The sequence below is a fragment of the Cebidichthys violaceus genome, unplaced genomic scaffold, assembly GCF_023349555.1.
Source record: "Cebidichthys violaceus isolate CVI_PGR_0920_01 unplaced genomic scaffold, fCebVio1.0.p SCAF_2, whole genome shotgun sequence".
Lineage (NCBI taxonomy): Eukaryota > Metazoa > Chordata > Actinopteri > Perciformes > Stichaeidae > Cebidichthys > Cebidichthys violaceus.
The window spans coordinates 17,571,665-17,598,592 of NW_027176372.1; the positions used below are offsets into that span (position 1 = coordinate 17,571,665).

The window sequence follows — 26,928 nt, forward strand, 5'->3', positions numbered from 1 at the left end:
AGCTCACTTATCCCTACTGTAACAACTGGAGTAACATCTACTCAACAAAAACAATCAAGCACTGACAAAACCATGTCAAACGCAAGTACATCTCCAAACTGTTAGAGTCCCTGTCAATTGTGAGGGCATTACTAATCCGACACGAACGATCATGGGGGATTTCTCTACCTGGGATATTTTAGGGAAGACAGAGACACACTACTGTCTTGCAGGCACACCGGGAAACCATATGCTCCTTGCACACTATCAGCAACCACTGTTTTAGATCACACTTTTAACAAGGAACAAACAATTGTACAAGCAATCGATGTTCCTCTGATCCCCGCTCCACAGTCACACCTCGTTTAATCAACAGAATTGTTTTCAATGAAAACAATCTCCGGGCTGTAGAGCTACTCAGTGTCTCAGAAAGAACCACTCGGCGGGCTTCCACACTGATTTGATTGTTGCACACACAAAGGTAGCTAGACCACCGCAGCTATGGGGGATGATTGAATTATTCAGTTTGGCAGAGATTTGGCAGCAATTGTGTGGAGTGTTGCCTTGAGTGGAGTGCAACAGAAAGACAGCATCTTCTTGTTTCCTGCTCCACTGCACAGCACATGCATAAATAGCCCTTGCTTAAACAGTCAGTATTGCTTCAGGACAACTTCACATCATACTCTGGAACATTCTTGCTGCTGGGTCAATTGACCTACAGCTCTCCATAGACACACTTGGCATTGAATGATCAATTTAAAGCATTTATCATATTCATGCTTTAACACTTAAACAAGAGGTATTGCTTTTAGTAGAAGTACAAAACGTCAATATACCACTTCCCTGAGTAAAGGTGCTAAATTTGATATTCAGAGCATTAATGTAGCAGCAAACTTCTTATTTTCTTATGTAAATATATAGTGGGGACTTTCTCTTTGCTTTGTTTACATAGCAAGGCTGGCTGCAAGTGCTTTTAGTGCATGTTCATGCTTGTGAGGTGCCCCATTAGCATGGCCGCTGCTACTGCGCATGGCCGCTGCTACTGCGCATGGCCGCTATCTGTGCAAGCGCTGTGCTCATACGGTCGTAGCAGCTAAAAACAGAGCTGTCAAGGAAGCGTCGCAGCACCTTTGCCGTTGTTTGCGTTGTTAGCACTGTTAGCACCGTTTGCTGGATTTGGTTCCTCTTAGTCCCGCCCTACTGTGCTGTGATTGGCTAGTACTATTGTGTTGTGATTGGCAGATTATCTAGTGGTAGCCACGTGCTTTCCTACTCTGTGACAGGAGTACAGACAATAGTTTCTGATGTACATGAAGTTTTTAACTGTCACTAATTTAGGAGCTGGTCAGTTAGCTAGTTTACTAATTCAGCTTTTTTTTTGCGAACAAAGTTGTCACTCATCTGGCGATAGCAATGTGCTTTCCTATGCTGTGACAAGAGTGTGTTAATGAATCATTAAGTTGATAAATTCTACTCATTAAGCTGCTGGCTAGTTAGCTAGCTAATTTGCTAATTCCACTTTCATGGTACACAGATTACAGAAATTGAACGCACATACGAGATGTTGCCTCTGCCAGATATATCCTAAGTTAAAGGTAAAAAAACCTACTTGGTTAAGTTTAGAAAACAATCATGGTTTAGGTTAAAGTAAACCCTTTCTGGCAGAAAGCCTTGAGGGCAAACTTCCTTCGACTCTTGCAACATGTACTAGCCACTCACAGTATAGTACTAGTTGCTCTCAGCACAGTAGTAGAATAACACAACGCCTGTGTGTCATGTTGAGAGCTGTTCAGAAGCAATATAAATGCTCCCAATCTTATATTTAGGACTTTTAGGGAAATGTAAAACATTCAATGAAATAAGGACCATTTACTTTGACAAGTTCATTTCTGTAATTTCAGAGTTCAAAGAGCATGACTCTCTCAAAAATTAAAAATGACTCCTAGGAGAAGGAGACGAGCTACATCTTGCTGCCCAATATGAATCGACATACCACAACCTGAGGGACAGTGAAGGGCCTAGACACACACACACACACACACACACACACACACACACACACACACACACACACACACACACACACACACACACACACACAGTGTGATGGGATCTGTTGAAATGTAATTGTAGAGATGATTACTGAATGAATTATTCTGTCCCTACGTACAATCCACAACATGACTGTTAACTGGAGATATGATATAGCTGCTGTAGCCCATCCCTTTATCCTTCCCTGAACATAAACCATTCCCCAGCACACACACTAAACATGCATAGGATATACTATCAATGTTGTATTAATGTTTATATTACTATTCATATTTTGTGATGGTGTATTTTCCAAATATTTAGACAACTTGTATTTCGATACTTTGGGGACATTGTTATTGAAACGTTCATGCCAGTAAAGCCTCTTTGAATTTCAATGTTTCTGATGTCACCATTGAAAACACCCTGATGTGTTAGGATTTTATGAATGCATGAGTGGCTGCCAAAATCATCAAATTCATGACTTGTAAAGAGGAAAAAAAAAAAATCCAAACTGATCTTCAGTCACTGATTTAATTTCAAGTTTAGAGAAATGTTGTAAAATATCCTTAGTGGTGCTCAGGTTGCTCAATGAACGTTGATTTCAAAAAGTTAGCTGAGACGGCAACTGCTGCAATCTGTAATCGTGAATCGTCATTCTATACCACCTGCAGCGGATGACTGTGATCTCAGCGGACAATGTGGGTGACTTGTAAAATCAATGTAATGAGAAGAGAAAAAACTGGGTTTTGCCATCTTGATAGCTTCTCTGCAATGTTATCCACAGAATAACAAATAGGTTCTGGTTTTTTGTTACATTTATCAGAGGGGAAGAATTGATAACGGGGAGGTACTGATTGTACTGATTGCATTTTCAAGGTTGTGAAAGGTTACTGTGCTTTTACCACTTCTATTTTTCTTTATATGTGGATTCTGATTAATTTAGAAACATATTATTCACAACTGATCATGAACATGTATTCTTGATAATTGCAGTGCTTTTAAAGATTTTATAAAGCAGGAAACTACTGTCTAACAAGCTTTACTAGAAAAAGGCCAGTAGCCATACTGTGAGTGGTAAAAAAAGTCGAAAACAATAAAAAATACAATTAATGAAGACCATATGGATAGCCTCACCACCGCAGCACAATGAATTGCTGTGTGTGTCTGTGTAAGTTCTTCTGTGCGGGTCTGTATATGTTTCTACATCTGCAGACATATTGCATTAAATGTAATCAAACATAATACATATAACTAGCTTCCTGGCCTGTTACACGAAATTGAATACTACGTCTTCCTAAATCATGAATCAATATGTCATGAAGCAACTTTGGAATTACTTCCCTCAGTGACATACTGTAATACAACCATGGGCCAACCTTTAAAAGTCCTTTTATAGACGGTAAAAACACCGGGAATGCACTTAATGTGAGCTGACCAAAATCACAAGCGCATGCTGAGACCCGTAACAACTGTACATTTCTGTGAGTACAGAGGAGCAACAACAAAATGATCCAAGGACGAAGATATTTTCTGTTATAAACTAGACCGGCAACTCCTGCTTCCACTAAATCTTTTTCTTTCCTGCCATCCCCTCTTTCTCACCTTTGGCTTTGCACTGAAGCAGAAGAAGAATGCATTTATCGCCCACTGTATCAACGCACAAATGTTAAGACTCATTAACTGTGGCTTTGTTATAGTTTTTTTTTTTTTTAAATGTATTCATGGCTCGTTTGAAAACATTTCATTGCTTAATTATGAATAACAAGAAAAGTCTAATCATAATTTATCTAGCTCAAAGAGATACAACTACCTTATGATCAACCCGAGCTCTGTGTTTTTTTTTAAGAAAGAACGAGGCATTTAGCAGGTTTACATTTATCTATTAATAGAAGCCTGACATTTATGCACTCTCAATAAGAGAATGCTCTACTCGACTGTGCATCATTTTCTCAAATCACCAAGGACAATTTCCCCGAGGGAACTGATTATCTCTTTCTCAGTATTAAAATATGAGGTAACTTTGATAAGCAATTAAACATTTTTCTGTTGTCTCCTCTCTGGCTTTGTTTTATGCCTTTCAAGTCTGTATTTTTGGATCAAATCCGCATAAACACTGCATAACACAATGTTAGAGCAGCGGTTATTGCACCCTCCAGCATCAATCTTCCTCTCAGATATGTGAAACCCTGTGTTTGTGTACTACTGTACATCATAATAGCAGGGTTATCATTATCAAATGATCATTATCAGCTCTCATGGAGGAGAGAAAAAAAAAATTGCGTTCCAAAAAAAGCTTTTCTTCTGCTGTTTTCTGTCTGTGCACTTCAAAGGATGTGCTCCAACCAAATTTCCATAACTTTTTCATTTGTAATCTGTTCCTAATGAGAGATGTATAACCATTTCTCCATCTCAGTCTCCTAGTTAAGTGCATTGCAAAATGTAGAAGAAAAGGAGGAATGGGCAGCTTTTCTGATGCTGAAATGGGCCAATTAATGGTGTCCAAACCAACACAGCCGCACATACGTCTACAGGCCACAGCCTCTTTGACATATACTATATGCTCCTGGCTAACTGTGTATGAGAAAAACAAATGATTACTCTACAGTGTGTGTTGTGCCTCATTTTAGTCTTACTGCTCTCATGAAGCAGATACAGTAAAATGTGTAGAAAACTGAACTGAGTGATGCAGACTAATATTGGATTCTCAAGGCAATGAATAAGAAGAGTCGTCAAAATATGCAATACAATGCAAAAGACTTTAATAAATTTCAGAAGCGCACACATACATAAACAAAACATTTACAGTTTTCTCCACACTGGCAAATCAAATTCAATTACAAAGATCATGTAAGGTGCATATTGTACTTCACATTGAATAAAAGTGAGGTTGTCTGTCTCCCTTACAAGGACAAAAGCTCTCCCCATGTATGAGTATTTTTTTTTTCTTTTCCCAAAAGATCAGGCAAATCTAATCATTACACAGTGCTAGGATGCTATGTATATTTCATACGGTGGCTCCTACGCAGTAGTGAATACATTTGATACCATAATTACATGAATATACCTCTTTCAACAAGAACAACTTGCCTCAAAAAGAGGCAACTCACATAAAATTAAAAGCTTTAAAATAGACATAGTCTGTAGAACCATGACATATTAAGTCCGGAACAAAATTTAAAAAGGCAGTCCGTGCAGTAATTTCATTTAACTATATATAGTCTCTCACAAGAGGGGAAACGGCCTCTGGTGCAGTCCATCTGTACATTTCCAATTGAATACACAGGCTATGTCTATTTTAATGACTCTAATTCTATGGTTATATGCATGTGCTGTAGGTGTCTTTTATGCCTTACCTATCAAAGCAGTCTTTAGCTTACCAATTAACAGGACTATTGAACAACAATGCTGCTAACCCATCAAGCCATTTATTGGTGTATACTGTAGAAATTATTCTAGGCAGGACAAACTGTACCATAATGATTCTATAGGTGAAGAAACAGTGGAAGCAAAATGATGCTCTGAACAAAATGGCTCAGAAGTAATAAGTGCACCATAGTGGATTTTCTGTCAAATGTTAACTTATTGCTGTTTTTAAACCGAAGCCTGCACTTCCTTTTCAGTTTGGTTCTTCTCGTCAGAAAATGTATTTTGTCAACGTAAATAAGTGCATGAAGTCAAGTCATTTTGGCCTAAGCCCAACAACTCATTTTAAAGACTGCCCGAGGATTATTCTTATTCTCACCGGTAAAATCACTTCCGAATTGAAAGCGAAACACAAAAGGTCAGGCTTAGTGGTCTTCAAATCTGCCCTACATAAACAGCTTTTGATTATAACCCCAGCAGTTAGTCCCTTGTGATTGTGGCTTAGCTCAAAGTATTAAACTTGTCCTACCATTCGTCTCACTGTAATAACAGCATGGCGATCGGTAGCTACTGTTGTAAATCACTACAAATGTGGTCGTATTGTGGGGCCATGCATATTTCCGTAACGTTAGCCACACTCTTCACTAACCACGCCACCAATGGCATCGAAAGTGGGACAGAAAGAGGCCAAAGTTGACAGAAAAGGTACACTGTGATGTGGGCTCAGTACTAATGTAAGCCTACAGGTTGTAGACCTTGCAGCATAAATACACTATAAGTCATTACTTCCATGAGCAAGCCCAGAGAGAGCAACGTCAAAAGACACAAAAATCAGAAAGTAAGAAAATAAAATGGCCACCAGGCAGTTTTCAAAACAAAGCAAAGAATTGGAATCAATAAATATAAACACCATCAACTCTGTGACATACATAAATATAAACATAATTTACAGATCTACTGACTGTATTTAACACCTATTTTACAGAGTGGGTGCTGGAGAGGGACATTTTTTTCGAGGAGGGGTTCAGGGCATACAGTATCGTTCTCACTGACACAGGTAAGTAATAGCATACGACTCAATAAAGCATTTTCAAACTTCCAACAGATTCACAGGAGGAGCTTTGTCAAGTTTCAGCCAGGCAACATGAAGCGTCTTTCTTTTTCTGAGATATCCCCCCCCCATCGCCCCTCCCCTCCAAGTTCATCTTTTCTCTCGATTGTATGAAGAGATGGGGTTTGAGGCTGTAGAGACAGTAAAGTACTTGTTTCACCTCTTCAGCTCTCTCCTTCCTTCTTTCCTCCCTCTGCCCTCTCTCTCTCTCTTTTCTCTCTTTTTCTCGCTTTAGGTAGTGGGAGCTAGAGATTGATTTTAATCCTGTGGGAGCGAGCTGTACCTGTGCCACAGAGTGTGCCATAGTGTGGTGGTTTCAGTGCCGTCTCCTGAAATATAGAGAGACAGACAGATATAGGGAGATTGTAGTTACAATATCATCGAGCTCTGAGCAGCCTAAGCTGTAGCCTTATCAGTGTGAGGCTACACTGAACACTGAATAAAAAATCTCCGAAGAGAGTGGAGAAGATAAAAAAAATAAAAAAAAAACATTCTTCAAGGCACGGCTGGCAATCAAGTCATTATCTTGTCAGGTTTCCTTGAAGAATGCTACAAGTGTCACATGCTTGTGCATTTTCCTGTACTTATCAGAGCATGCAATCCAATTATCACTCCCAATTTGTCTTTTTGTCTCCCACCACACTAGTGCAGCACTCTTCATTCCCCCTCAAAAAAAGCCATTTGGATGAATTTAGGCCCACTCTTTCTTTCGGACCCTTGCCAGTGGGTCCTCTGATATGTACAGAATATGACATTTTGCTGTTCTAAGAGGTTTAGCAACACATCTGCCAATATCTGAATCAGTAAGAAATCTAACCTGATGGTGCTTACATTAGCAAGGCACAGTGATGCACAGATGCAATGACTCAACAGAAATTAAAAAAATAAAATAAAAAAAAAACAAACAATGATAATAAAATAAAATAAAGCCACAATCAGTAGCACATATTTAATACTGGCATCGGATTTGATTAAGAAGCCTAGTTAGCCTTTTACAATCATGGCTTCTACCCCTGGCTATGCACCCATTATGAGTCAGCACAAGCGCTTTGTCATCAGACCATGGGTGGCTAGTGTGAAAGGCCCATACCTTCGCCCACACAAATAAATGAAGGGATGCAAATAAGGTGTTCAATGCTGCCCTCATGAACCAATCCTTTTTATAATGTGATCTGTTTTTAGGAATAATATAATGAATTGCATTCTAAAGATGGCATTACTACAACATCTGTGGTCTTAAGGTCTAACTGCAGTGCATGTGTGTGTGTGTGTGTGTGTGTGTGTGTGTGTGTGTGTGTGTGTGTGAGATACTACAAAAACACCAACAGCAGCTTCTCTTACATTGAGTCACAGGAGGAGTTTTGTTAAGCAGTGACCCTATGTGCTCCGTGTGCCCAGAATTATGGGCCAAACAAAAGAATGTATTAGCCTTTTTATCCCTGCATATTCATGGTGATGTCTGAGATCACTCAAGCAGGGTGGTACTCATTTGATCTGCCTCCACTAAAGCACATGCACTCACAAGAGCTCCTCATCACTGGAGGCAGATTGACCTCTAATATCATGGGGGTAGGGGTTAAAAGAAAACGATGAGATGCGTAAAAACTGAACAGAGTGGTGAGGGGAGGGAGGCGGTTCGCATTTGCAAGTACAGCTCTCGCTGAATAATGAAGCCATATGGTGACACAAATCTGTGGTCTCTGAAGTATTTTAACAAGCTTTACTCTTTATCAGCTACATCTGTAAAGTCCCTGAAAACATTTTGGTGACCTTCAACCATAATCATCTCCTCCTTTGTGCCCTCCACATCGTTATTCCATGGGTAGGCTTTTCGTCTTTGCTTTATTTTCAGCTGCTTTAGGTGCATGAGAGGGTGTGGGGCAAAGAGAGATCACTGTGAAGGCCCTTAATTAAGCACCATCTGTCACTCTGATGAACAAAAAAGAAAACACGAAGACCTGCCGGTGATCTTTAGTTTTGGACTTCTGGTATTAGGTTTAGGCTCAAAGAGAGACTGAATAGCTGGCATTGGCAAACCAAATGTAGCTTTTGTTTTAACAGCCATATTTGAAATAATCTCTTAAAAATATTTTTTTTACCTCCTCAGATAAAAGCACCAACCACACTTTTTGAAGGAGTGCTGTTTTTTAAGTGTTCTTCTTTAGACTTTGAAAATAGAATTACTTTAAAAAGGTTAAAAGGAGCACAAAGATGAAATCAAGCAGCAATGAAATTATAATAGCTTTGACAAACAGCTGGTCATCTATTGTCACATCACTTCGGATCCTGAGAACGTGACTCACACAAAGATAGTGCGTGGCATCACTGATAATCTTAAAGGACGGCTGCCTTTTTTTCTTCTTATCAGCCTCATTCGAAACCTAATTAGGGTGATTTTAATCATACTGTACTACGAGTGATTAACCCTTTAGTGCATTTAATTAACCTTTGCAGCTACCGATTCTCATCAAGCGAAGCTTCATGCTATTTTTTTTTTCCATGACATGGGCTTTAAATAAGCACACTTAAAACTGGTGGGAAATCTAATGTCTAAAGTGGGAGGCCTCACTTTTCAATTGCTCAAGGGGACAGAAAAAAATGACGTATTATCAGCTTAACATCACTGATGATATGGTTGGTGAGTAGAACCAACGAGGACATTTTTTTTTCTTGATAATATTCAAATTCTGGGAGCATGTGGCACCACAATGTGAGACTATTAAACTGACTAAACCTGACCTCTCTTTGAGCAATGAATAAGTATACAGTCCCTTAGAAATAAACTGATTCAAACAGAGCCTGAAGATTTGGTAGGATGTTTACTAATCATATATTCATTGATTTTTAAATTATTTTGACAGAAATACTCCACTCTGATCAGCAACATAAGTGAAAATCAATTTAAGTCCATGATGCATAAAATTCATGACAGAAAATAATTCAGAATTGTAGAACACATACTGAATATTTCTGCATATTTCAGGGCAGTCACTACCAGTAAGAGGGGAAAATCGTCCTGACAACTCGTCAGTGTGTCGTATAAACACATTATGAATTTAATCTTTGGTACCAAGGGCATGTAGCTGGCTTATGTATAATGTACCATGGCAGATAGCTTTTAACCAGGATTTCAAATAAAAGGTGGATGAAGGGAATGACTATCAACTCTGTGTGGGTGTCTTCATAAATGATCCTAAGCACAATACTTCACAGGATCAACAGTCATTCTTCAAAACTATGCCATGAGGAATATTTTAATGCTTATAGATGTCACACAGAAGCGTACTGGGAGCAAAAAGACAGACATGAACCAAAGATCTGAATGTTGTGTGCAATATAAGGCTAGACACAAACAAAAGCAAGCACCTCATCAAACAAAATCAATTATTGATGCAATATCATGAAATTGACCCAGAATTGGATGAATGGCAGTTGGGATAATTATGATCAAAACAGTAACACAAACGAAAGCCAATGCAACAACAACCAAACCCTCAAAAAAATAATCACAAAAAGAAACAAAATGGTTGAAAATGGCAACAATTTCAACGTGATGTTTGACACTGAGGGGAAATATGGATGGAGACATAACCGTAAAAATAAATTGCTACCCCGTGCACAGCCTTTATTGTGCTGGTGATAGCAGGTCAAATATCAACTCGTACATGTTAGGGATAGAATGATCTTCAGTATCCTCTCTAACACAAACTACAACACATCACAGCAGCCATTACAGCCTCTCCTATGTGAGGTAATTTAAAGAATGTAAAGAATGTGTATCTACATATGCCGTTTATAACAATAATTGGGGGTCATTAAAGTAGAGCATTTATGGGCCGAATGCAACGTCTGCGTAGCAGGCTTTTTATGGACTACTGCTCCCTTGGTGTTTAAGTATATTGGTCTCAAGGCTCTGCGTCACCTTGATCTCTGTGACCCCCTCCCCATGCCCCAAGAAGTGCTCAGTCTTCCCCACAGTGCTCTGCTCTGGCTGTCAACACTGAGCAAGGCCACCTCTCCTTAACTCTGATTTACATTTATTTCCCTCGCCAGCTTTTATTTATTGGGGCACTTCGCATTTGGCACATATCTCTTACGGAATCATAAGCCCTTTGCTGTACCTTGGCATTCAAATCAGCATTCTCTCACAGGAAACCTCACTGGCAAAGGCGAAGACAGCACCTAATACTTTAAGGACAAAATCCACAAAAAGTGGGACTATTTATCAACTTGTTTTAGGGCGTCAAGATCCCTTTTTTTGTTTTGTGCTATCACCGTCACACTTTTTCCGCTGCCATTTTTATTTTTTTGCTATGCCATGTTTAAACATGTCAATCAAATATATTAGCACACAGCATCATTCACCCCTGACCTCAAATACATCAGTAGAAAGTTCAATCATTGCCGCCTATCCCAGGCTCTTCTAAATCAGCCTACATTGCCACCAACCACTCAGACTGAAGGCAAAATAGCGAGCCATCATAATTGCACTGCTGCCATTACTCAAGCTTTTGAATATGAAATTAACCTGCATATTTTTGTAAATGATTATGCAATTATGAGTGCTTATGAAGGAGGGTGAAAACATGAATTAATAATGGTAAAGTGACAGGCTTGCTGCATTAATTGTGACAAATTATGTTTTTTTTTTTCTTTTCATTTTTAGGTGCAAATGACATTCATGTAGACATGGTCATGGTCTGTATGGGAAAATCCCTTGGCTCCATGCTGCCACCCTCCCCCTTTCACATCACCTACCATGGGACAGCAAGGGGAGTGTGAGTGGGGACTAGTGTGGGTGGGTTTAAAAAGGAAGTTATGAATTACCTGTCGGGTGGTGATTTGCCCCGCAGTCTTGAATCCCCCCTGACAGCTGCACTCTGAGACACTGTATGGGTCGGAGCTAGTCGATGAGCACTTGGAGAGTGAGTCACAGCCCACCACGAACGTGTTGTCCAAGGGGAGTTCCTGGATCACATGGTGTTTCTTTGGGGCCACTGGAGTCTCCGGTTTGATTTGAAATGTAGGCTGAGGGGACGCGGACTTGTAATGCTTGGCTAAATCTGGGCTGTCAGGTTTGAAGGTTGTGGGCGTTGTGGCCCAGTTGTACTTCCCCATGGTTTGCTCCTCTAACTCCACAGGGAGATCCAGTGTGCCATTAACATGCTCATGGGTGGGGTCGTCAGGCTTGGATTCATCTATGGTCACAAAGTTCAAGAGGAGGCTCTTGGGGGATCGCTTCTTTCTCTTCTTCTTCTTCTTGATCTGACGGTTGTCTTGGTTGGGTGACACCCACTCGCCACTCTGCTTGCCCTTCTGTACCACTTTGTGTCTGGGTGTCTGTCGGCAGCGCACCAAGGCAGTCACAAATATCACCAAGATGACAGTCATAGTCCCTGCTATGATTGCTATGACAACAATCACATATCCATTGGCTTGAGGTGTTACCTCACTGTCCCCTATGTTACGATCCAAGGGTGTCTCCATACTTTTTCGCAGCTGTTCTTGGATAAAGGTAGCATTTGACACAGTGTCATTGACAAACAAGTGAATAAGTGCGATAGCATGTAATGACTCAGGCTGACCCAGATCTTTGACTTTGACTACCAGCCTATGCAACCCCTGATCAGCTGCCACTATTTTCTCCTGCAGTGTTATGTTACCCGTTGTCTTGTCGATGGCAAAGAGACCTCGAGGGGAGACCCTAGATGTGATGATGATGCTGCTGATAATGCTGTACTGCAGCTCAGCATTCATACCTGTGTCATTGTCAATGGCAAACACTCTGGTGACCACAGCGCCAGGGGTGATGGTGGTTCGCACTAGGTCATATGAGTAATTGGAGGATGGGATGACGAACACAGGACGATTGTCGTTCACATCGACTACATTGATTGTGACCTTGGCGTAGGAGGAGCTTGGAGGTTGCCCTCCATCAACTGCCTTGACCATAAATGTGTAGGAGCTTTGCTGCTCCCTATCAAAGGTGATATTGGGCTTGATCACACCGGTTTGGGGGTCGATGATGAAATTATCTTTACCGTTCAACACGGACAGGGTTATAATCGCATTATCTCCCGCATCTGCATCCGTCACTGTGATTAAGCCCACAGTCCCATAGAGAGGCAGGTTCTCAGGCACATAAAAGTTGTACTCAGGGTGTGTGAAAGCTGGACTGTTGTCATTAAGGTCCTGGACGATTAGCCTGACAGTGACATTGCTCTGCAGGGACGTGGAGCCATTGTCCCTCGCTATGACAGTGAATGAGTACCTCTCCTGCTTCTCTCTGTCCAGTCGTTTGCCAACGGAGAGAATTCCTGACCGTCTGTCTATGTTAAACCCGTCAGGCGCATCAGGGCCAAGAGTATAAATAATCTCAGCATTATGTCCGCTGTCTGCGTCAGTGGCGCTGATTTTTATTAACTGTGTAGAGGGGTCATTGTTCTCCGGTATGGAAAGTTGGATTTCCTGCTGGGGGAAGATGGGTGCATTGTCGTTCTCATCCTTGATTTTAATTAAAACCATAGCTGAAGTGTTCAAAGGAGGCGTCCCCCTATCCGAGGCCACTATCTTAATTGCATATTCTCGAGTCGTCTCATAATCTAGGGGGGCAGCTGTCTCTAGTAAAAATTGGTCATTAAAGACAGGCTTCAATCGAAAAGGAACATCATGGTCAGTGTAGCAAGCTACTTTACCATAAAGATCTGCATCCTTGTCAGTAACAGTGATGAGAGCTATTTTGGTGTTGAGAGGAGCATTCTCAGACAGCAGAACAGTCCCATTAACCAGGTTGATAATGTAGCGAGTGTCTATGGAGGGAACATTGTCATTAACGTCTGTTACATTAACAATCACTGTGGCTCTGGAGGGGGTGGAGCTGCCATCACTGGCAAGGACGATGAGTTTGTGAACAGGAGTTACCTCCCTGTCCAGTGGCTGCTTCACAGTGATCAGTCCTGTAGAGCTGTCAATGGCAAAGTGACGTTTGGTTGAGGCAGAGATCTGGTTGCTGAAGGCGAAGTGGATCAGCGCATTGGAACCCAGGTCTGCGTCGGAGGCGTGAAGCTGAGCAACCGATGTCCCCATGGGGGCATTCTCTGGCACCGTGACCTCCACCTCACTGTCCTTGAAGACGGGACGGTTGTCATTGACATCGGAGATGGTGACTTGGAGGATGGCGGTGCTGGACTTGGGTGGGTTGCCACCATCCTCTACCTTTATCTTCATCACAAAGGTGTCCTTCTGCTCGCGATCCAGGTTCTGCTGAACGATAAGCTGCGGCCACTTGTCCCCTTCAGGAGTCTCTATGATGTCTAAGCCAAACTCGCTGACACTCTGCAAAGACAAGACAACATTTTGTGTTACGCTTTTTCTGATGAGTACTCATAATATTCAAATGTGAACCCCACTTCCAAAATTTGACATGCATTTTCACTTTGTTAATGACAAAGAAAGGTAAGGATCACTATAGCAATGTATAATATATTGTGGGGCATTCTTCCTCCTGCTTTTTTGTTTATAAATTGTACATTTGTCAATTGTCGTAGAAAGCCAAACAGCTTGTCGAGGTATTTTCTTAGGTTTCTCAGGATCGTTTGTAACCCTTGTTGGGATCAGGCTTTTAGGCAGTGATGAATGTCAGGAGCAAATTAAATGGCCCAGCACATTTTTAAACAAGGCAGCTGCTTCTTGGCTCCGCATTGCTCATCTCAGTACGGCACCCGTTAATCAAAAGCCTTTTCAAACACGCTAATCATCAGATTGTTTTACTAATTTCCCCCCTACACTGTACAATACTTGCCCCAGAAACAGAAATTGTCAGATTATTCATATTTTTACAAAAGTGACCAATCATTGCAGTAAATCAAGTCCCTCCACCTCTCCTTGCAACTACAGCTTGAAGAGATTAATTTACCTCTTTAGCTTCCTTTCCTGTTTTTTCACCCTACTTTCCTATCTTGTGTCAAGTTAGAATAGAGCAGGCAGCCTTGCAGAATTTTACTTCGTAATGGGAGAGAGAACGCTGGAAATGGAGACACAACAGTGAGCTCCCATTTTAAATACACTGCAAGACCAGATCACCACAGATTAAGAGAAGGGAGTGAAAAACCCTGCATATTAGAAAGGCTTTTTGCTCAAGAAGGGCTAAATCTAGGCAAAAGTAAAGCCGGAGGAAATTGAAAACAAATGCATAAGTAATCCCCATGAGAAACCGGAGGAACTGGCACCGGCTGTTAAGAGTAATTGCCTTCCTCCCAAAAAACCAGCACTAATATTTACAATTTCAGATGGGGTACGGTATGGATCCATAAATGTTTTCAAATTAGACAAGAGAGGAAGGAAAGGAAGGGCGAAAGAGAGAGAGGGAGACAAGTGACAGAAAAGGAGAGAAAGAGAGAGCAGGGAGAGGAAATAAGAAGAAGATCAAGCCCATGAATGAGCTGCATGCACATTATGAAACAAAGAAGCCCTTTGAAGCTCTTTCAGTCAGAAGTAGTTTCATGGTAAAACAAGAAAAAGCATCCTCTTTAAAGAGATAAGCTTCATGCTGCACATAATGTTGGAAGAGATTACTCTGTCTAGGCACAGCTATCAAATGAGATTAAGATATATACATTCTCCTCGTTCAAGGAAATAACATTTCAACCAAATTGTGAGTCCTCAGTAGGTTTTAAAATCTAGAACCGTCCTCGTGCCAGCGTAGTGTTGTAGCCGACACGAGGAAACGTGCCGCTGCAGCACGTAAATTATTATGTACTTTGAAAAACTGCTTGCCAAGGGAATGTTGTCAACATGTCAGTGATTGACAGAACTACTTAAACCAGCCAACACTGCAGCAATGATCTTTCAGACCTTATTTTGTGATCCTTCTGGCAAGCAAGAGTCATTTAGGAATAAGCAGTATATACAATAGGTGTGGAAATCTAGAGAAACTGTTTTATGAAGGAACTGTGCTGAATCTTCATCGCTTTCTGCCATCACCGAAAGGTCCAAGACAACATTCTGGGGGCTCCATTGCTAAGCACTACTCCATCCACGCAGAGCTCCTCAATCCCCAGTTGTTTGAATAGTTCACACATTCGGCACAGTATCTGAGTATCTGCTGCACTGATATTTGGCAAAGCCGGATTTAATAGTAGGATGTTGAGTTAGAATGTGTCAAAGGGAATGCTGCACAATGATTTATGAGCCAGCATTTCCTCTATGCTTTTGTCTTGGTTTCACACAATTTTACAACTGACAAGATGGCACTCAGCGCATTTCAATAAGTTGAAGGGAGCTATCTTTCAGGCTGTGCATCCTCCTGAATGCAGAATTAGCCTGGTGGATTGTGATAAGATCTAGGGCAGGCTAAGAAAAGGCCAAATACTAGCATGAATCACTCACTGGAAACCCTAAGGCTGAGCGAGAGAGACGAAGCGCTCTAAACGGCTAAGTATGCCCATTATACCGTTTTCTCTTCCAACACACATGTACTGTACAGGTACATGTGTTCTTGAACTTTGATGACTTGCCGTTCATTCCCCATTACTGGTCTCTGCAGCGATCAGAGAGGGATCATGGCACTGTATATGTGGAATTTGTGTGGTACACAATCTATTCACAGATGGCTAATTTAAATGAAAAAGGGATACTGACAGAGGCAGTGGTGGCTGATGATGAGGGAAGGATGACTCCGAACCCCGTTTTGCAGACAGCGCCTGATCAGTGGATGCATCTTTCAGTCAAGTTGATGACCTTATTAAAACTAAGAGGAGACTGAGATTGGGCTGTGAATATATCAGGAGGACTCTAGTCACGGTGATGCCCATGGATAGGGCTAACTGGGGAGGGCTATTCATCACAAGCTATAGCACCTCTTTATAATGCTGATAGAGACTCACCCTCTCTCTGTCTCTCGCTCTCATTCCTCCCTCATTCTTTCTCTCCATCCCTCATCCACTTTTGCCCCTGGCCATGATCTCATGCATATAATTAAGACAAAAGAAGCTGGGAATTGTTTGTCGCTTTTTGTCAACCCTTAGAAGAGGATAATGTGTCAAAATAGAATGCTAATGAAAACTGGAAGAGCTTGACAGTGAGCTCTTTGCCCAAAAACCCTATTCACTGCCTATAGGCAGTATGCAATGCATTAATCAAATTTTTCTTGCTACTTGGGAAGGGAGCTTGAATAAATTTTGCATCTTCAAATGCAAAGTTAGCATCAGTTTAGGAATAAAATTATACAAGCCCAGACTTGGAGTGCCAGCAAAAAGACCACTCCATTCACTCAAAAATAGTCGGCATATTTCTGAAAGAAATGATGCAAGGGAAATGCTAGGTAGGTGGCAAAAGGTTAAAGCTAAAAGCACTCCAGATTGCCCAACCAAAATGTGGACACCCACTTCATCATCCACTTCATCAGTAGAACATGGCTCAACATGAAATTACTTGAACACGACGCCCGCCTTAAATGTGTCTGAAGATGCTGACTTAGATGGATCTTGGATTAATGTAGTGTGTGATTCTGGTAACTCATAAACCAATGAAATAAGGATAGAGGCCAATGTTTGTGAACAGTCGAAGTCCCATGCAACGTCAAGAGCAGAATCTCCTTTGGTCTTTAGTATGTTTCCGTGTTGGCCTCTGAGTCATCCTGTGAATACATAAAGTGATCTAATCTGCTTTCATGGGAGATCCTCCTCCATCCATGCATGTGATTGGTAACTCTGACCTTGACCATTTCTTGGGACACCTTCTCTGCAGTTCTGGTGACGTATAGCACACCACTACACACACCACACTGATGGCAGAGTTTCACTCAAAGGGTGATTACACCATTATGTGCAATGCCGGAGCACTGTGGCGGATGAAATTACCCATTGTCCCTCTTAACTTTGGAAAAGGACAAAGTTGTACAAAAAGAGGCTAACATGTTTCTCTCACTCTTTCTGTATGTTGACAATTCAGGCAATGCTACATGTGGAGTGGTGGACCAGAGTATGGCTCACTGTGCTACACAATGGTAGCAATTGCAGCACCGTGCCTCGCACAACACAAGGAAACTGGGCAAACTATCGTTCTGAGGGAGCTTCTGAGACAAATCTCACAGGACCATACAAAGATAGTCCAAGGGTGGCTTAGCGGCCAAGAGCTATTCTAGGAAATGCTTGCACATTCCTTCCCCACTAAACCCTTGGCTTTCTACTGCACTTCTGAAATAAAAGATACCAAAGGTTGAACATGTTTCTGGCTCCTTTAAAGATTCTCCCTGTGTTTTACTCATATGGAACCTGGAACACAAGGAAATTAATCTTGAGTACAATGAGAATATAATGAGAAGAACTGAATCAAGGACACAGTGCCGAGGTTGCTCTATGAAAAATTTCCTGCATAAGATAATACAACCACAGTCTAGGCGAGGGTTTTAGAAAGCTTTATATTGTGAAAAGGGCAAAGAAAATGATTGCAGATGATCATCATAATGAGCAGAACATTTGGTTGGTGATTTTCCAGGCATGAACAATTCACGACATTGCGCTGGAGAGGCCTTGGCAGTGGGACTAAAAATGTAAATTGGTATTCGAGGCAGACACGGGGAGAAACGATTCTGTTCATTCCAACCCAGTGTTAACTTCATGTGAGACTCCAAGATGGACATGTCATTTCTGTTTTGCACCGTGCTCTCAAAATCCACTAACCTTTCTTTATTTATTATGTTTAGGGTTTCCTCCAGAGTACTTGCATCTCCCTCTTTAATTACACTTTATTTGTAAGAGCTCATGTCATCTCCGATATCCATCTATCCACAAAGCACAGAGTGTTGTCTAGACTACAAATGAAGAGTCCATGATATCATCCTACATTTCTGGATTTAAGGCCGACTCCATTAGGCAACATAGAAAATTGCACTGCAGTTTAATAAAGCATCAATTAGATGATGAAGAATTTTTTCCCCTAGTTCTACATGAGACACTTATTAACATAATACAGTATTCTCCTTCTCACAGATCTACTTAGTTCAGCACATGTAAGCTGTTGTTGGAAATTGGACATGCAATATATGCTTTCTGTGCACTTTGTAATTTGTGTTCTCAGATATTACTGTACATGGTGAAAACGTCCCCTTCTTCATAGCCTTCTCTCATTATGAAATAAAGCATATGTAAATATTAATGGCTGGTATAAAATATTGTAGGCCTTATGACATATTCTACTTTATGAAAAAGTAGGTCATATATTCAACGTGTCAAAATGAATTTTCTACTTGGAAATACACGACAGCACTACACTAGAAATATAGCAGGTTTACAGGAGAAGCTGTACTGCAGAATCTGAATCATATTACATGCATAGCATATGATAAGAAAAATCTGAAGACAGGAAATATTGTAAGGACTTAATGATTAAAAATAGTCACCAATCAGACCCCTGGCATGCTGCAGGCATAGGTTTAATAATAATATGTGAGCTATTCTGCCTGCCTTCCATAGTTATTTGAAAAGACAATTAATTTCATACTTTCTCACCCGTTTTATCTATTTGTAATTGTTTCTCCAAGACATATTGCTACAATGGTCCTTGGTTTATCAAAAGTAATTGTTGGATTTCTAAAATGCCTAAAAGCGTTTTATTCTATTAAGTCCATAAAGCAAACCAGTAACTTTGTACTGTACCAATAACATGAGGCTTCAGGTCTGTATCATTCACTATCAATATCGATCAGTCATTCACTATTTAATCAAATTAAGAAAGATTTTGAGATACAGTAATATCTACTTAGGTTAGAAATTACGCTTCGGGTACTTGGGTGTTTTTAATTTTTTACTCTCCAATTAGAGCTGAGAATTCAGTAAATATCCCATACAACAGGGATGCATGGGAGTCATGACTGGAATGTACTCAGAGACTGTAGCAGTCCTGGTGTTAAATAAACAAAAACAATATTCATAAATGAACCAAATGGGCCTTCAGAAATGGACTTTATATGAACACAAAACAGTGTGATTTAGACAATTGTTTTCTTTTAGAGAAATCCCCCCTTGATTAATACTTCTTTTGTCAAAATGAAGATAACTAAGGCCACACTGAAACAACAATAACAAATACCTATTCATTTTCACTGTCTATATGTGAGAGATGAAACAGGGGTGAGCCTCACCTTGACCAGTTCATAATGTTGGATCCCATTGATTCCTACATCAGGGTCAAATGCTGAGGGCACTGGGTATCGAGTGTTGATGGCGGTGTTCTCCGGGATGGAGATGTTTATTACAGTGGACTGGAAAAGGGGAGCGTTGTCGTTTACATCCTCGATCAGGAAGCGGATCTTTACCAGTCGGAAGATCTCATCCGGCAGCACGGCCACCTCGATCTCATAGTAGCAGCGTTTCTCAGCGAAGACCCCTGAGCACAGCTTCTCCCGGTCGATTCTGTGATTGGTGGTAAAGATCTCCCCCGTGTTGGCCTCCACCCTCACCAAAGGCACGTCACCGGTCTTGTACACAGGCTTGAACTGCAGCGGTGAGGACAACCTGATGTTGGGGTCCAGGTTGAGGTCCAGGTCCTTGCGCAGGTTCCCGATGCGGACGTTCTCTGGCTGCTCCTCCTTCACCGTGTAGTCCCTCTCCTGGGCCTGACATAGCAAGACCACACAGGCGAGCAAGACCACCAGCACATGAGCCTGACTTCCTAAGCCCATACTCAAGACTGGATGGGAGCTTCACTTGAACAGCAGCAATTCTGCCACAAGAGAGGTGAGACGGAGAGAGAGAAAAAGAAGAAGAGAGAAATTACAGAACATACAATGTCAGTGCACAAAACGACGTGGCATTCAAGTTCTGCTGTAATTAGTACTATTTCCCCCTCACGGAGAGTTTTCAACTTGACCTGTTCATCCTAACTAGTTATGAGCGCACATCCTTTGTATGTCTTTCAGAGCAAATTAACGACGGTTTTACACAATTAACCTTTGATGACATCCATTGAGCAAGCGGACACGTAAAGGTTAGTAGTTCATACATTCCATCAATCCATTTCATCGCTGTAATGAACCATTTCATATTTTTATTGAGAAGTATGAAAGCGGTGGAGTCCAGTGTTGTGATCAAATTCTTTGCTTTTGAAAGCTTGCTCACGAACGACGTGCATGAAAAAAATGTGATGAAGAGAAAAACTTAACTCATATTCGAGTCAATGTCAGTCAATATGGTGCAGCGGTGTCTTCATAAACTGCACCCCACATCCAGACTTATTTGGAGGCAGCCGAACTGAGCCTTGAGCATCAGTGCTTGCATTCGCGCACATGCCAGCACACACGCGCACGCACGCACGCACGCACGCACACACGCACACACACACACACACACACACACACACACACACACACACACACACACACACACACACACACACACACACTTGCAATAGTACCGCTTGACAGCAGCTATTAATGGAAAGCCTCATTTGTTCCGAATGCAAACAATTGAGCTCTCAAATATTTCATGAACGCCCATGTGTGTAAACATACACAGAGTGATAAGAGCTCTGTTTAGAGTATCTGCCGTGGAAGGAGACAACAATGTGTTATTTACTGCGGGTGCCGGCATCAGTCAAATTAGTGAAATTTAATCATAACTTCATTACATCCTGACGAATGGGTTTTTCCAACAACAACTGTGAACAGCTTTCAGTTAACTTTTTGTGCTGAGTGATGCCTAAGATGAAATTGTTTACCATCACTGAACAGTAGTCATTAATAGATCTACTTGTCTTCGGTTGCCACTGTATTTCATGCTGTTGTTCTACAAAATCTTAAACTGTTTTATATGTGCAAATGCTTGCCAAAGGGCAAGAACCCCATTTGCCAAAACCCAAGTAGGTCATTGGAAGATGATGAAGGAGTCATACTCTGAAATGCCTTCCTGCCAGTATATGCTAGTATGAAATATTGACTACTTTCCACCAGTTAGCGGCATATTTAGTAAGTTATTAGGGGACTCACTTCATGCAGTTTGCTAGCTCACATTCGGATTTGGTCATTCATTTAATCAATCCTTGGATATCGTTAATAAAGGAAATTCCATAATTTCCAACACAATCACGCAGCTCTCTATAAATGCTTGGCCACACAGGCTTTAATTGGCTTTTGGCATTACAGTGGTGGTAATGGAGTTTAATTATCAAAGTATATTCATGTTCAGTGGGTTTTTTCGAAGTACAATTGCATTACTGGTCTTTAGATTGTTTAAGTGTGCAATGGCGAATCAGGGTAGAGCCACCAAGACAGAGCTATGTTTACTTCTCATAATAATCCTGGCTCCCCATGTGTATTCCAGCGCAATATATTTAACGACTAATATAATTTCATTGCTCATATCCCACTGTGTATTTAGGTCCACCAACCCCCCTGAGTGTTTATCAACTGCGTGATTTTCCTCAAGATATTGGTTTATATTCATAAGGCAGCTGCCTTGAAATCAAACGTCCATTTTCTTCAAAGTATGGCAAAAATGTATGACAGCCATCACAGAAACGATGTACAGCTGGTGCTGAAAATGCATTCATACCCCCAGTAACAAGGGACCACAAATAGCTCTCTGGGAATCATAATATTTCCTACTTTATGAAATTCCATCCATTTACATGAGTCAAACAATATCCTGTAGAAAAGGTATGACTACCTAAACTGCACTACAGGGGTCTTCTAAATTGCCAAGGCAACAGCGTTCTTATCCATTGAAGCTTTCGGCCTACCGACAAAGGGGAATTGATTAAAAATAAGAATTTAATTAAGCTGGTTTTGAATCAGCAACAATTGCAAGGCATTCATGCAGCCTGTAAAGACAGATTTATTTTCACACGTTTCATAAAGCAGTCACATGAGACTCATTAAAGAACAGTGTGACATGAGAAAACATGGCTCTGACATTGATCAGTGTGAGGGTTATTCATTCTACACATAAACTGTAGCACAAGCAGTGTTGTACTGTCATGTCAAAATATCGATGAGATATATCCCATTAGTTACCGTGACACCCTTTACTTTGAAGTGTGCATCTTTCTGAGACTGAGCAGCAATTGCTTTACTGTGATGATCGCCGTGCAGTCCAAGGCTGAGCTCGCACAACGCATAATGAAGTTTAAATTACATCCTTAAATGGGATGTGATTCGGCAAAGTGAAAAAAAAGAAAGGATCAAAGCATGATCTAGATTTTCTCTCCCTTATATGTGACGATAATGTTCCGCAGGATGAAGGGATGTAGTATGTTTTTGAGCACATGCAGGAGTACAAATTTAGTAACAAAAAGAACACCCTGGCAATGCTAATGGGATGTTAAGAAACTTCATGACTGGTATAGGAGATATAAATACAGAGCCTACATGTGGTGTCGTGTAGCAGAAAAATATATAAAGCTATTTCTCTTTTTTTTTTAATACATTTTACAGGAAAGAGGCACATGTTGCCCTTTAACACATTACGGCCAAACTTGTTTACTTCGCTTAAATTGATTAACTTAATGCTTTTCTCGTAACCGTGATTTTTCCAACATTTGCATGGCGTTTCACTTGTCACAACTCTTTATACGCCTGTCCATGAGGGACAGACTAGGTGAGAGAAGGAATTGTGCTGGAAGGGGGAAAAAAAAGTACGAGGGAGGGAGAAAGAAATCCTAGGTGTCAGTCAGAGTGTCTCCTTTGCTTACATTTCACTAGTCTCCTGAAATGCTATTTTGAGCCCCAGACAGCAGGTTGAATCCAGTAGGCAAACTCAAGTCTCCCTCTTGGGAGACACACGGCGAAGAGGAGCAGGCCGGCCCAGGATCACTTTACACAACAGTGTGATGGACAGGCCTTCCTGCTGTTTGCATCCGCTGAAGGTAGCAGTAAGAGAGGAGACATACAGCTACTGTCAGCCCCTACCTTCACCCCTAAAGATACCCTCAACTGGAAACTTTCTGTGTAGTTAGTCTGAGGCTGGGAACCAAGACGTTTGGAGTCCTTTAACTGTCAAAGCGAGGTTTTCACCACTGTTGTATCTATCAATACTGCCTTTGGATCCAAAGAGATTTTCAAAAGAGGGCATTGGTAGAAGTAATACTTTTGATTGTCTTGGGCTTTTTCTCTTTTAGCAGCTTTAAGGATCGCTGACAGCCTGACAGACCAGGTTTCTGTCAAGATCAGTCAGTTCTTTTTCAGTCCACACAGCTAGAACAATTCTCTTTACATGGTGGAGGAATAAAAGTTGTTTTCTCTTGGGGAAACTTCAGCAATGACTATATTACCTGAGTTGTGCAGGAAAGTGAGACAGTGCGATGAAATGATGCTCGACTTAAACGACCACATTGACAATGTTAACAGTAGATTTAATACTGACAAAAGATGTATATTAGAGTTCAAATATCACTGGGATTTGCACATCACACATCTTGTATCAGTGAAACAGGAAATAGCTGATATATCAAAATTCTGACCCATAATTTGTTGTACAATATTTGCATAAAGTCTGCCAATGCTGTTAAGCTGCATAACCCAGTGGCTTTTCACATTTCAATCAGTTTTTTTCATTCTTAGATAGACTTGGATTATGAAGAGTTGTACTACTTGGGTAATGAAATGGTCGCTACGTAATATTTCTGACCCTCCTGCATTAGCAAAATGACGAACTAATTTACAACGCTGTAATCGTGGACCTCAAGAGGGCAGTCCATACATGCAAATGTAATCCTAATGCTAAATATAAGTGTGATCATTTTGGTGTAGCTGTACATCATCTTTAATGTTTACTTGGCTTTAAAATCCATTATCTTTAATGAAAATGTGACAAAATTCTAAATTATGGACAATTAATTAATCAGAGAAACCATGCAATTAATTAAAACAAAGTACAACAAATAAAACGTACTATGACTAACCGATTATGAATAATTGCTGAAATAGAAATGTATTTTTTAATGATACTGGAAAACCATTTTCATATATATCAATGTGGCCATATTTCAGGTGAAATTTGTGCTCAAGACACCATCATGAATTCTGAAATATAGGTTCAATTCAATGTGGAGAGTCATATTCAATATATTATCCCTTATGGGAAGTATAAAGGACAGATCAACAACTACATTATATCAGAGGAGAAGATCTACAAGCAGAGATGGCCTTAAATGATTGGCAAACTCAAGTTTTGTCTCTATAAACTGTATATGCGACTGTGGAGGAGCTTGAATGTGAACAACTAAACATACACTGTCAGATTAAAACTAAAAGCAAAAACAACATCTTCTATACCTGGGAAGCATCTCTGAGACTACAATTCAATTACTCCATGAACTCTTTCCAACACATACAGTTTCATGACGAGTTATTGACCCCTAAGCGCATCACTATGCACTCAATATTTTTGTTGAATTTATCACAGGCATAGAAAGAACAACTGGAGATTTGGTTGTTACAGGTATATATCAGGATATTTCAGATTATTCAGTTGCTTTGTACCTACTTGAAATGCGGATGTGCATGTGCAGATGGTTTCATTGCGAATTTCAAATCAAACAAATACTTTCCATTTACCCACCGACTCTTCTTTCAATATAAATGCATCAGCCTAAAGCCAAAATATACTGCTCACCTTGGGATGGTTCACATTACCATTTGATTTAATTCTCCAGCAAACCTAGAGCTCAGTAGGCCTTGTGGGACTCTTTAAAAACAGGCCCAGTAATAATCTATTGCATACTGAGCAGGTATACCGTATTAGGAACTCAAACAACCAACTGTGGCGGTTAATCTTCCGGCCAACGGGGATTTACATCGTGACTGTTTGAACTATTTCTGGTTGTAAACTATAATATATTTATGTATTTTTTTTTCCTAGAGTGTGAGCGTGAACAGACTGAGCCCCTGAGGTTACGGTCTGTGACAGCTGAACCGCTTGACCAGGAGCGCGCTGTTACCGCGCACCCACGCACCGAGCTCAACGGCCAAGCTGCTGAGAAACCTGCACTGACAAGTGCCTGCAGTTGGATGGTCTTGGAAAGTAGGCCTATCTATCTAGCGATCAGTGTTGAGCAAAGACTAAATAACGCCCGAAGTCGTGACCAACCGCGCGGTACACACACTCACAATGCGACAACTCGGCTTAGATTCTCCACTGAGCGCCGTGTCCGTGGATAATTTCTATTTACATCAGGTGCGCGGGGACGCCTGTTATATATTTGGAGCAGTTCTAGGAAAATCAAAATGACCCACTATCGCAACACAGTGATTTATCCAAGTGCCGGAGAACAGCACTACATTTTTGCCCCGCTCATGTTGCTCCTAAGTGATTGTAAATATAACGCAGGTCTTTGCTGGTATTGAGACGTCAATTAGAATTTTATACGGACCACACAAATTAGGCTGTTGGGCGCTCTCCAGCTTCTCGGAACGCGCTCAGGATACAGACCAGCCATGTGCATACATATGCTCAGAGAACACTAAAGTAAGACAAATAAAAAACATTTTGATCTCAACAGGAAAGTCGTGGTTAAGAGCAAATCTTACCTTTTTCCGCTCGAATATGATGAAAAATCAGCCGTGGGTACCGTCGCGTGGAGACATCGCGGATTTGCAAAAAAGAGAAGTGCCACGAATTAAACTGAAGTGGGAGAGGATCCTCATCAGAAGCGGAAGCAAAACGCAATGCAAGTAGAAAAAAAAGATGTTATCCACTACAAAAACTTATCCATGCGCTAAAGAAAACTGTGGTCCTCATGTGCAAGAGAAAAAAAATCATGCACAGCGATCAAGTTTGATTGAAAAGGACGCTGTAATTCCTCTTCGGGTGTCTTGGGCTCGCAATCCCACGGCCGACGATACGCATCGATCCCGGCTTGTTCTACATTAACTTTGAATCCCTAGCTTACGTTTGCCTTGAAATTCCTACTTTTTTTTTTACCAGCATAAAAACGCTGGCACAGAACTTGCACGTGCGCGTTAAATGCTTCTTGACCAGCGCGTACAACTTCAATCCAAGAGCGCAAAAAACAAAAAAGGACTTCTGATGAAAAACTGAAAGCTTAAACCTAATATATTTTATGACCACTTGTTTTGACTGATTCGAGGTTGTGCACGCTCCCAAAAAAAACTCTTGAAGGAGGGATGCAGAGAGCGCATCGCCCCCCAATGGAGTTGGATCAAAGTGTGCTTCAGCGCAGCATCACTTACAGGAGCCGGGATAGGCGGTTCACCGTATCTGTCTGCTAAGCTGTAGATGTCTCAGTAGTATTGTATGAACTCAGTTCCTCAACACTGCCCACCTCTCTCCCTCTCGCTCTCCCTCCGACTGACATCATGGCGGAAGGAGGAGCCAACCGCAGATTTAAGAGCCCCGGTCCTCTTAAAGCCGCACTGCGTTGGAGAGCTGCTTGCATTGAGATGTAGGTGGATGCGTGGACCACAGATGCCTCTGCTGTTTGCTGTA

At 41.1% G+C, this 26,928-nt stretch overlaps 1 protein-coding gene across 3 annotated transcripts in view; it reads right to left on the reverse strand.

Moving 5' to 3' along the window:
- The window catches only part of pcdh11 (protocadherin 11), a 125,075-nt gene extending 98,363 nt beyond the window's left edge, over positions 1 to 26,712 (reverse strand). For 2 of the 3 annotated variants that reach the window (XM_068714905.1, XM_068714904.1), the window contains exons 1-3: positions 26,010 to 26,712; positions 19,629 to 20,209; positions 11,315 to 13,822 (exon numbers count right to left, since the gene is read on the reverse strand). In XM_068714905.1, the coding sequence (XP_068571006.1) occupies positions 11,315 to 13,822; positions 19,629 to 20,168 (3,048 nt within the window). In that variant the 5' untranslated portion in view covers positions 20,169 to 20,209; positions 26,010 to 26,712. Of the gene's footprint in view, positions 1 to 4,782; positions 6,817 to 11,314; positions 13,823 to 19,628; positions 20,210 to 26,009 lie in introns of those variants that run through there. The other variant, XM_068714906.1, reaches the window with a different exon arrangement.
- Positions 26,713 to 26,928: the final 216 nt, after the last annotated feature.